This window comes from Aethalodelphis obliquidens, unplaced genomic scaffold (genome assembly GCF_003676395.1).
Source record: "Aethalodelphis obliquidens isolate GAN/ISIS:26980383/991018 unplaced genomic scaffold, ASM367639v1 scaffold33, whole genome shotgun sequence".
In the NCBI taxonomy this organism is placed as follows: domain Eukaryota; kingdom Metazoa; phylum Chordata; class Mammalia; order Artiodactyla; family Delphinidae; genus Aethalodelphis; species Aethalodelphis obliquidens.
Genome location: NW_020837977.1, coordinates 17,464,931 through 17,477,394, shown reverse-complemented (window position 1 = coordinate 17,477,394; position 12,464 = coordinate 17,464,931). Strand labels below are relative to the sequence as shown.

General features: G+C 44.1%; 1 protein-coding gene across 1 annotated transcript in view; it reads left to right on the top strand.

Moving 5' to 3' along the window:
• The window catches only part of XKR4 (XK related 4), a 323,987-nt gene that overhangs the window by 213,858 nt on the left and 97,665 nt on the right, over nt 1-12,464 (top strand). Inside the window, exon 2 of the mRNA XM_027128086.1 lies at nt 4,046-4,245. Within this exon, the coding sequence (XP_026983887.1) occupies nt 4,046-4,245 (200 nt within the window). The remainder of the gene's footprint in view (nt 1-4,045; nt 4,246-12,464) is intronic.

Below are 12,464 nucleotides of genomic sequence, written 5' to 3'. Positions count from 1 at the left end.
TGAAACCAGATCTCCCTAGAGTCAAACCTCTGGCTGGACGCTCTGGGGAAGCAGACGTGGAACTGCATGATACAGGTCAAATGTAGAACAAGAGCTGAAACCCTGAAGACCTCTCTCAGGGACTCGCTCTACAACTGGAGGGCTGGTGTCCACACAGCCCACACAGGAGATAGCCGTGGCAGAGGGGAAGGAACCTGACACTGAAGTACAGATTTGTGTTTTCATCCCCCATTCACGTGGGGCAAACATTTTCATACCATGTGATGTGAGGAACTGGTGGGAACAGTTGTGTCTCATGGTCCACATTTCTACTCACACTCATTGGGCCTCTTCTCTTCCAACCTTCCCTTCCGGCAGCTGATAAAGAAGGTGGTGAGAAAAAATAATAATGTGACAGAATGTGGTAAACCATTTACATATTGACAAGATGGAAGAGAACCAATTGTGATCGCAAAGCCTCTTTATTGTCATCGTTTTTCAGAGCACAGACTTGAGAAAAGCCCAAGCTGACTGAGCTGTGGGCATAAGACCCCTGATGTCCATCACTGTTGAGTTAGAGAAAGTAGAAAACTCTCCTGATACTGTGTAATACTCTAAATAGCACTAATGTCCACTAAATCGCATAGACCATTGTGTGCTTCCAGCTGGAAGCAAAAACTGATATGATGTAGGCTCTTGGTCCGTCTCATGAAAATAACTAATTATAAAGAAATAGAATTTGAGACTTTCCCCCCAATTCAACTTAACACACTTTGATGAATCCCAGCGTGAACAGAAAATAGTGCTCAATGGTGAGCTCCAGTGATGAGTGAGCGCCCTCCAGCCTTGGAGGTCTGGAGCAGAAGCCAGCACAGAAACAGATAAACCCACCCAGTGGGGTAGCTCCCGTGTTAGCGGCACGCACAAGTTGGGTGCAGGGAAGGATTCTCGGTTGGAGTCATCAAGGAAGGTCTTCTGAGGTGAGATACATCAGCAGGGTTTTAAACTACAACTGTAAGTTTCCGTAGTGGAGAAAAGAGACAAGGTCATTCTAAGAAAAGGTAACATGAACGTGCAAAATGCATTTCAGGCCAAGAGTGCTACATAGGCAAATACACTTCTTATCAGAACGCAGGGCATTTTCCTCATCTTTGTGTCTTTACATATGTAGTTTCCTTGGGCTTTTTTGGAAATGTTTGCATGTTCTGAATTTTTAAAATTCTGAAATCTTTTGCACATTCATGTTACCCATATATATAATGCTTGTATAACTATATATTATATATATATAAGGCATGTGTTTTGGCGTAACCTTGGAATTTTTAAGTAGTCAGATAAAATTATTATAAGGACTTCGACTTTCTGGTCAACTTTCTTCAAGCAAGAAGGCAACCTTTGTATTCAGTGATGTATAGGTGTTAAACGAGCCCCTGTGGCTCTGGTAACCCCTACCTTCCCCCCTGCCACTGTCCTATACCATAATACTGTGATGGGAAGACAAAAATCACCTTTTATTTCTGTTCCAGAATCAAATTTTCAAATGTGATTCATGGAAGGAATGAATGAAATGGAACACAAAGGAATATATACAAACCAATTTTACATAAATCAGTAAAAACTGTGGCAAAGCAGCTTAGGAATGTTGACCTACAGTCCACTTGATCAAGACACTTATAGCAGGGGAAAGCTTTGGATTCACAGGGAGGGAAAATATAACATAAATCCATATTATTTTTTTTATTTTTATTTTTTTAATTTTTATTTTATATTGGAGTATAGTTGATTAACAATGTTGTGTTAGTTTCAGGTGTACAGCGAAGTGATTCAGTTATATGTACACATGTATCTATTCTTTTTAAAATTATTTTCCCATTTAGGTTATTACAGAGTATTGAGCAGAGTCCCCTGTGCTGTACAGCAAGTCCTTGTTGGTTATCTATTTTAAATATAGCCATGTGTACATGTCAATCCCAAACTCCCAATCTATCCCTCCCCCGCCATTACCCCAGTAACATAAGTTCGCCCTCTAAGTCTGTGAGTCTGTTTCTGTTTTGTAAATAAGTTCATTTGTGTCACTTTTTTAAGATTCTGCACAGAAGTGATATTGTTACACCACTCAAAAGTCAATTCTCGAGAGACAAGTGTTGGTAGGGGAAAGGTTGCTTTATTTTGGAGGCCAGCAACCGGGGGAAGGGCGGACTCCTGTCCAAAGGCCGACTCCCTGCCGCCACTCAAGGAGCAAGAGTTTTTATAGGCAGAGGGAGGGGGCTACACGCAGGAACAGCACAGGCAGCTCTGACAGGCATCTTGAAATTGGTCGTCGGTGGTCTGACCAGCGTCATCTCGATTGTTTTAGGTACAGGTAATCTTCAGTTCCAGCGTTGGTTTGTTTCCATTTCTCTGAGGCCAATTCTTGGAATTGTGACAGCTTCTGTCATGGCTACAGCCTGGTCATCATGTAGTTACCTTCTTCAGTATCTGTAAGACAGCTCCCAGGATATGGCTCAGAATATTATCCACAGCCCTTAAGGAGGAACTACAGGTCCTTGACTATGCTCAATGACTAAACTATTATTATTTGGTCCCCTAGGACTGTTTTCCTCTGTTTCTGCATTTCTCACTTCTCTGATTAAACTTATTCTTTGGCTAATTTTCTTCCACAGACAAAAGGCAGGCGGAGGACATGGTGGGGGCGGGGCGGGGGGGGAAGAACAGTAGGGTCCTGCTCCGTTTCAGTATCATATGATATTTGTCTTTCTCTGTCTGAGTTACTTTGCTTAGTATGATAATCTCCAGGTCCATCCATGTTGCTGCAAGTGGCATTATTTCGTTCTTTTTAATAACTGAGTAATATTCCATTGTATACATACATATTACATTTAGAAGTAATTAAAGTTCCAAGTGCTGTGAAGGAGAAATTGAAGCATGTTCAGAGAGTGACCAGGGTGTCAGGGGACTTGGGGGGTCATGGGACACGTGGCTGGGGACACTAGGACTTTTGGAAGGGAGGGGAGGAAAGTGGAAATCTCTGGGGACTCTGAGGTGTCTTCCAGTATTAGAAAGGCTGTGTAGAAAAGATGAATTGGATTTGTTCAATGTGACCCTCAGGGGATGGATCAGAAGCAAAGGTGATGCAGGAGGACCAGTTTCAGAAACTCTCTCCCTAACAGTGCCGGCCTGTTACTCAAGGACCCGATTTTGAGAACTTCATCACTATTCATAAGGAATGAGCACATCATGACCCAAAGAACAAGAAAGCCAGAGCAGTAATTAGATCAAAGACTATGTCACTTTACTTTCTTCGTAGTATCTATACCCTCTTGTCTTTTCTCTCCATAGGATAATTTGACTTCTTTTTCATGGTATTAAAGAACAAATACAAGTTTGTCAGAATAAAATGTGGTGACCATTCAGAGACAGCCTCTTTCACACCCAACGGGAAATGGCACTGGCTTTCAGGATTGCCAAGCCTGCTTTCATCTCATACTCTTCCAAACACTTTTGGAAAATTAATATGCAATACTTAAGGTTACCACATTGGTGATTATTATCAGGAAATTTTCTTCAAGCAGTGGGGTAATTTTATTATGGATTCAATACGCTGTTTTTTTCTTCTTTTGTATAGCTTTGACATTTTCAATAGTAAAAGTTTTTGAAAAAGGCATCAGGAGGGTTTACAAACACATACGTCCTAGAACTTGACTTGCATCATGCCCTTGGAGACATGCATCTGCTGAGGACCATTGAGCACATGGTGGAACTGACCAGGAAGGGTGTCTGTCGATTATCAAGGTGGAAAATCCCTTCTACACCTGTGTCTCACCTCCCTCTTCATAGTACAAGGCAGTGGAATGCTTTAACGAAGACGAAAATTGCAGTGACTCCTCAAAGGGAACGTTTAAGAATAAGGGCCAACCTGGGGCCTTAAGGGATAAGCCACTAAGGTAGTTGTTTCATGGACGTGCTTGCGCATATATGGCGGTTTGCGGAAGAGAAAAAACAGCCCTGGTGTTTGAAGGATGAGTTATCACTCCGGTCTTTCTTTTTCTCTGTGTTTCCTTTCTAGGTATTTCCACACGATATACTTAGGCATTCGAAGTCGACGGGGCGCAGAGAGTGGCCGGTGGAGGTTTTATTGGAAGATGGTCTACGAGTACGCAGACGTGAGCATGCTACACCTGCTCGCCACCTTCCTGGAGAGCGCGCCCCAGCTGGTGCTGCAGCTCTGCATCATCGTACAGACTCACAGCCTGCAGGCCCTCCAAGGTAAGGGCTTGCAGCTCACTTTCTGCATTTGGGGGAAGGGGGTCGGCTCCTCTTCTCACAACCCGAGGACCGTTCCGTGACCCTTGGACGCAGGTCACGGTGCTCTGGGTTCTCGTCGGCCGCTTGACACCTGTATGTGTGAATGAGGCCTATTTTCTTCTTCGCCATCACTTAATCGTGGGTAATTTACAGGAAGACTTTTTTGCCCTCAAGCTGCCCTCCGAGTAGGAAAAAAAATCCTCATGATTTTACACTCGCTCAATATGAGAACGGAATCCACTGAAGCTTTCTGGCTTGTGCGATAACTTCCAAAAAAAGACCTAGAGCCCTCTCTAATGTTGTATGTATATTAACTATTACATATATTATATACATTTATGTATAAATTTAAATATATAATACATATTTGAATATTAGGGTAATCGCCACCATTTCTTTTTGATATTAGGACACAAAAGGCGAGAGATTAAAGGAAACGATAAAGATTACCTTAATATTTTTACAAAGAAGGTCATATGGGAAAACGTTGTCAGTATTTAATAATGTATTGTTTATGTAGTACTAAGTTTTATAAAATGAAAATTACAGTCAGATTCATATTTTGGGGTTTTGCCGTCCTGTTTGATCATCTCATCAGTGAGACGATTCCATTGATAACAGACCCGCCCCGACGTTTCCGTAGGGCCTGCTGCTGAAATCTTTTCTAGAAGCAGATTAGACAGACCAGTGGGTAGACAGGTGACTACATGGCTGGGGGAGGATGGATAGGTAACATTTTCTGCATAGTTTCCTGGTAATTTGTCAATCCTGTAACGAAATAGATGTTGTTAAACAGGTAACGTTCTGTAATGTGCTCGTTTTGTTTCAGTCTCAGCAGAGCCTTGCTGTGACTTGCTGTACGTACTGGGCCATCCTCTGATCTGATCTGGTTGGTCTGGGGAATCTCTACAAGGTCCTCATAACTTTTTATAGCAAGGAGCACATAAGCCTGGGCTGGATACTTTACTAATTGGAGGGAGGGGGAGGCATAGTACAGGAAAAGAGAGATGGAGTGTTTGCTGGTAGCCAGTGGCCCACTGATTTATGAATTCCTGGCCCAACCCTGGTTCCACACGAGAATAGCTTCAGTCCAAGAAGTCTGAGACCGGAGTCAAAGAGGTCCATGGGGTGGGAGCCTCCCATGCTAGTAAGCAAAATGGAAGAAAGGGAAAATGGGTGTTAGCACAGAATCAGAGGAGAAAAGCCTGGGGGAGGCGAGCTTTATCCACCCCCCCCCATGGGAATTATCCATGGACGAGTCTCTTTAGACGTGAGACACCACACGCTGCAGAGGGAGGCTCCAGCTTTGCTTATCTCACTTCCTCGCTGTGAGACCTGGTACAAGTCACTTAACCTCTCTGGTCCCGGTTTCTCAAACTAAACTAGATGATCTCCAAACTCCTTGGCAGTGCTCTTCCACCACTGCATCCGTGAACGCTCAGTGAACTTACGGGGTCGGGCGTGTGCATCAGGAGGTGATCTGTACGTGAGGACACAAATTCAAAGTCAACATCAAACTGAATCTCTGTCAAATTCTCATCTCCAGAAGACCTTGGCACCCCCTTGGTATAGTTACACACCTGAGAACTCTCTGGAAGAGAAAACCCCAGGCACAAGTGAGGAGTGTGGCAAGCCACCTTCCTGGGTGGCCCGAGATTCCTGACGGTCTCTGCTAGTTTCCTAAAAGATCTGTAACATCACAGAGAAGTTTTTATCCTAAAGATGATGGAGATGGAGAAGGCAAGGAGAGGGAGGGTGTGAGAAAATGAGATCACCTTTTCCGTTTGAGAGCTTTATGTAAAGTTTTATAGAAAAAAAAATAGAGAAAAGACAGTTCTTTGTCTTTATCAGATTATTCGTCCTAAACATAAGAATCAAAATATGTGTTTTTTGGAGTTGTGGCTCTTCCCGGATGCCTGGTGTCCCCAGCTTAGCGGCTAAGCTCACTGTTGCATCAGGTTTGCTACAGACTTTAGGAGCGGGACCTCGTCCTTGGCCAAGGCGAGCCTTGCTGTCAAAATCAGAGAGCCATGGGGAAAATACGTCCTGTGTCACTCCCAAGGGGGTCAAAAGACAGTCGGATGCAAAGATCTCTAGGATTAATGCACGTCACTGAGCACAGGATGAGGGATCAGGCCACTGAGCTGATCTTACGGTTGCCACTGTTTAAGCAGGGAGATGGGCAGAAAGTTGCGTTACAAGGCCGAAGAGGGGAACTGCCTGACAGCAAACAACCACCACAAAACCTCCAGCAAACGAAGACCAGCTCAGGCAATGCCATCTCAATCCTTTTGCATTTTGAGGAGAAACTTATCTGCAGAGAGAGCTTCTAAATTCAACCCTCTGCTGACAGATGACCCCCCCCTTACAAATGAACCAGCTTATAAATTCAACTGATGTGAATTATAAGAACTGAGCCTTTCCTCTCTAGGAAAAGAAAAATGAATGTGATAGAACCGAGTCTGACATGTATTTTCACGTATCTTTATGGTAAAAGATTCTTAAGATTTATATGTAAAAAAACAACTTTCTGCAATGCACGCACATAGTCAGGGGCATGAAAGCTGTGAGGTCTATGCAAATAGCTCTGAATTTAAATCTTCAAAATATTTTTATTTAGCAGGTAAGAGTGGTCCTAAGTCCGCAAGTTATTTCCATAAATGACTATGTCTAAAATTATTATTTTTAGGACAGAAAGAAAAATGCTTTTTTAATCCAATTTCAACCATCTACTGCTCTCTGATGGACACTCTTTTAAAACCAATTAAAAAATCAAACAAGAAGAAGTACAACATTTAAAACTGATGCTGAAAATCTGTATTCCCTTGTGGAAGTTGGTGTAGCCCTAAAACCCTGTCGGCTGTGAAAACCCTTTCTCAGGGCTCCTTACTTATTGAATAATTAAGTCAGAGAGGCCTCGCTGTACTGGAGGCCAACAGGCTCAGTGGAGAGCTAAGTAAAGCATAATTGTTCCTCGGTTTGTCCTGTCCCAGGAAGGAGCATTCAGCTCCTGTTCTGAGACCAGGAATCAGGGCCGAGCAGAAACTTAAACATGAATATCCAGTTCCTTCCACTCCACACTGCCATCTTTGACAGAATTGCTGCCCTTCATTGAGTCTGGCATTTCCCTGGAAACATCTGTCTCTGGAGAGCAAGAAATACTCAGGGAGTCTCAACTGTACCCGCACAAGTAAGACAGCACATGGAACGTGAGACAGTACAGCGGCCTGTGCTTAGAGCTCCCAGTTTACACTGCGCTATGTTTCCAGTCCAATCCCATATCCCCACCTGGAGAGAGAGAGTGAGACAGCAAGGCAGGCGGGAAGGACAGAAGGAGGGGCAGAGAGATCTAGAAGGACTGTGTGTGGTAAGCAGAGATGGGCAAAGCGCTCTTGCTGGTCTCCGGCCAGAGGATGCAGCCCTCTGTGTTAGAGATGTAAGATGCGGCCCAAGGCCTGTCAGTCCTATTTTCAAGCAACATCTCAAACCCATCCAGGACATTGGATTCTATCTCTTATAGATGCTGCAAGCAAAGGTAGAAGGTTAACTACCTTCTACAGACCAAAGCTACCCCTCCTTATAAAAGGGCTGGCTGGGCTGGAGGGTCTCTGAAGTCACTTGTAGCTTCGTGCTGCTCTGAGCACTCGGCTTTGGCTGTGTGGACCAGCTGGCGGAGAGGGTACTGATTCGTGCACGTACAGGTGTCCACAGGCCCTGCCCAGCCGGCAGCGTTGCTCAGAGCCGCGCCACGGGGTGGAAGCCCGTGGGGGTGGAAGGTCCTCGGAGCGGCCCGGGGTGCCGTGCGGGGTCACCGCGCACACACTGTGAAAGCTTCTCAGCCAGAACGTGTGCACGACGGCCCAGGCTGCATGGCTCTGACGGCCAGGTGTGCACGCCCGCGCTGCCGGGCCTTCGTGTAGGAACAGCGCTTCCTGGAAGGAACCATCTAAAACAGAACAAATCGGGCTCTCACCAGATGCAAGTAGGTGCCTACCTGGCAGCACAATTGTTTCCACTTTTTCCAGATGGCTTTAGTTCTTCATTTCCAATTTCCACCTTTACTCGCCATTGTTGGAAACTCTCTTTTACACCCCCTGTGTATTTAAGCTGTGATGCACAGAGTGAGTTAGGAACAATTGCTTTCCCACAGGCCGTGTGCCCAGGAAAGCTTTGCTGAGCAGGAAAAGACACCGACACCTACCTCGATTCCGATTCCTTCGTATCCAAAACCCCCATGGTTGCCCGTTTTGCCTACAGTTTATCCTGAATACTTCATGAACGGAAGAAAGCAAAGGGGGCTGGAAGAAGTTTCTAATTATTCTTTTCCTGTCTTGCATCCCACGAGAGTACACGGAAGTCAAAGGTTAAGGGGCTCTCCTTAAACAAACACGGTCCCCAGCCAATCACGGTAGGCGACACCTTGAGTGTGACAACTGCCTCCTTTGTCACATCCTGATGAGGACTTTTAGGACCTAAACCACTGGATTTCCAGTTGCCCCATTTTATGCTAAAGCAGGTGGAGCGACTCCCGGCTGCCTTCCCGAGGCTGAGGTTAGAGAAGGAACCCCTCACCCCCAGGCCCAAGTCCTCTGTGCCGAGTTCCTGTCTCTGCACCCGGCTCCACCCGCGGATTTCTGCAGGGGAGGGAAAAGGCCGGGGAGAGAGTCAGCCTGTGAGTGGGACTGTGTCCCGTCCCTTTTGATCTGTCTGTTTTTCCGTCGCTAGTTTCGTTAAGTTCATTAACACATTTATCGAACGTCTATCGTGTGCATGATGGTGTGTGAAGGGCTGTAAAATCTGTCCTAAAAAAGATTCACTTTTTATTAAAAGTTTGTAATGTGACATTATAAAGAACGTGACAAAACATATTAGAAAGGCCTAACTCATCTGGGTGTATTTCAGAAGAGCTGTTCCGTCTTCTAGATGGGATGAGAGAAAACGAGAGCAGGTCTAGGTCCCCGTCCCACACAGAGGGACCACACAGCCCCTGCTTGAGCCCGTTCTTCACTAGAGGGCAGTTCACGCTGCATCACAGACACTACGTGGAAGGCACGTAGTGCCTTAGACCATGGAGACTGTGTCAGATTAAATATATCCAAACAGCCGAGTTTTGCAACTGATACATCTCTCTGAAATGTCTGACCACAGATCTCAAGTGGTCACTCAGCACTGTCAAGCATCCGACATTGTTCCTCCTTGAAATTCACTTTCCTGCTACAAAACTCACTGTTTCCTTCCTTCTCCTGTGTCCTCACACTTCCATCTGCCTCCATCACTTCAAACCACTGCTTTCACTTCCTATGTCAGTGAGAAAACAGAAGCAGTGAAATAAGAATGGCTTTATTTTCCCACCGCTAACCCCACCTCCTTCTGCACCCATCACCTGGCTTCCCTCCGTTTACTATGGGTAACCTGCGCCTGCTCTCATCTCTTGACCCCTCTTCTGCGCTGGATCCCGTGCCCTCTCACCTACATAAGCATCCTGTTCATGAAATTACCCTCTCCCTCTCCTGCATTATCAATTTCTCCTTTCTACTGGATCACTGCCATCACACATAAACAAGCACACCGTGATAACTCTAATCTTTATTTTTTAAAAAATTGTCCCTTATCACCTACTACCATATTACCACAATTAATTATATTTTAGTGTGTATCGAGTTCTTTCATGTTTCGTATATGTTACATTAAAATAGAATTAAAATATGGGTACTATTTTGTAACCTCCTCTTTTTTGGCAATACATCATGAGTGTATGTCCGTGACGATGTATGTAATTCTACGTCATTTCTAACTACTGCGTGATTTACTAGCACATGGATTCTCTTTTTCTTTTCCACTAATTCCATGTTTTTGAAATGATAAGTGATCATCTATAGTCACCATAATCAATAATCCTATTATAAACACATTAAGAAAATCTTTGCAGCCTTAGTTAAATACCTAAAGTGAAATGGGTGGATTTGAGGACAAGCTTGCGGGCTTGAAGGCTTTTGATACTTAATGTCAAACTGGCAATTTTAAAGTACATTTCTTGAGAGTTCTGCAATGTCTCAACTTTCTGATCCAACTGCACAGGAAGTCAGCGAGGGCAATAAATGTGACAAGGACTGGCAATGGGACAAATCTTTTGAGATTTGGGAAAGAGCTCTTCATGGTGCCCATTGGAATAGGAAGGGCTTAATTCCAAGATGTGTCCTAGTTTCTTCCCTTGTTACTTCATTGTGCCCACCATATAAACTTTAGTAAATCTATTCAATTAAGCAGCAGCTCATTATTATTATTATTTTTTTTGCGGTACACGGGCCTCTCACTGTTGTGGCCTCTCCCGTTGCGGAGCACAGGCTCCGGATGCACAGGCTCAGCGGCCATGGCTCACGGGCCCAGCCGCTCCGCGGCATGTGGGATCTTCCCGGACCAGGGCACGAACCCGTATCCCCTGCATCGGCAGGCGGACTCTCAACCACTGTGCCACCAGGGAAGCCCAAGCAGCTCATTACTGATGAAACAAAATTTTAAGAACAGCTTCATCAAAGACTTAATTTGAACCAAAATTGTTAGGAAAGTAGACATAGGTTCCTCAAAACACATAACAAAAATCTGACCCAAGAAAACTTTTAAAGAGCGAAACCACACAAAAATGATAAAACAGCAGCCTTTACACTGGACAGTTGTGATTTCTTTTGGCTTTGTGGATATGTTAAATGTGTTCAATAGTAGTTAGCGTGAAGGCCCACTGGGTATTAAAAAAAGACAGCACGTCCTCCCTCCCAGGTGCTGACAAATTCCGTAGAGACTGATGCGGGGGATGATGTCACAGCAAAGGCCGGCACGCATTACTTCCCGGCTGCATGGACCCTCTGCTCTGGGCCCATTACAAGCAGTTGGTGGGTATTCATTGAATAAAAGGAAGAATGAATGTCTGCTGGGTGACAAAGCCCTAGGCTAGGTGTACTTGATACAAAACCAAGTGGCATAGCCCCTGCTCTCAAAGAATTCAACCTAAGGGAAAAGAAAGACCAAAAAATTGTTATTATTCAATGTGCTCTATACTGTTGGTGGCCATGTTAAGGCCCTTTGGTGACATAAAATGATCTCTTATAGAAAATGATACAGATCACAGTAGCCAAAACATGGAAACAGCCTAAATGTCCATCAACAGATGAATGGATAAAGAAGATGTGGCACATATATGCAATGGAATACTAGTCAGCCATGAAAAAGAATGGAATAATGCCATTTGCAGCAACATGGACGTAACTAGAGATTACCATACTAAGTGAAGTAAGTCCGACAGAGAAAGACAAATAACCGTATGATATCACTTATATAGGCACAAATGAACCTATCTACAAAACAGAAACAGGCTCATAGACATAGAGAACAGACTTGGGTTGCCAAGGGGGAGCAGGGAGGGAGAAGGTTGGCCTGTGAGTCTGGGGTTGGTAGATGCAAAGGATTACATTTAGAATGGATAAACACCAAGGTCTTACTGTAGAGCACAGGGAACTATATCCAATCTCCTGTGATAAACCATAATGGAAAAGAATATAAAAAAGGAGTGTACGTATGTGTATAACTGAGTCACTTTGCTGTACAGCAGAGATTGTTGCAACATTGTAAATCAACTATACTTCAGTAAAAATAAAAAAGAAAGAAAGAAAATGATACACAGAAAGTAGAAATGCGGTGCTGTCTGATGTCAGGGAATATCGGAAGAATCAGGGAAGTTTTCATGAAAAGAGCAGCCTTTGAGCTGGGTCACAACTGAAGCCTAACATTTTGTCATGTTCAGTAAAGAAAAGATAGCAACATGAACAAAACCAGAAGAGGGAGGCCAGTGGTTTTGTCTACACCTGTCTGTTCAGCGATGCTGGTGGATAACAGTCTCCTCAAATGAATGGGATTGTTGGTGTTACTTGTGGCACACGATTAGATTTGTTCCTCATACTTGAAAAATATTTCTAGTAGCAGGGTAAATCCTGCATATATACTTAAAAAATACACGTATTTTTCTGTACGTCTTACTTTTCAGCCTGTTTCTGCATCGTTCGGTATTTGGGGGTTATCAATAAGTCAATCAATAAAATAGTAAACTACCAGTCTGCTTGATCAATACATATATGGAGTTGAATTTTAAAGACTCATTATCATCAACATCTTTGTAAGGAGAGGCTCAC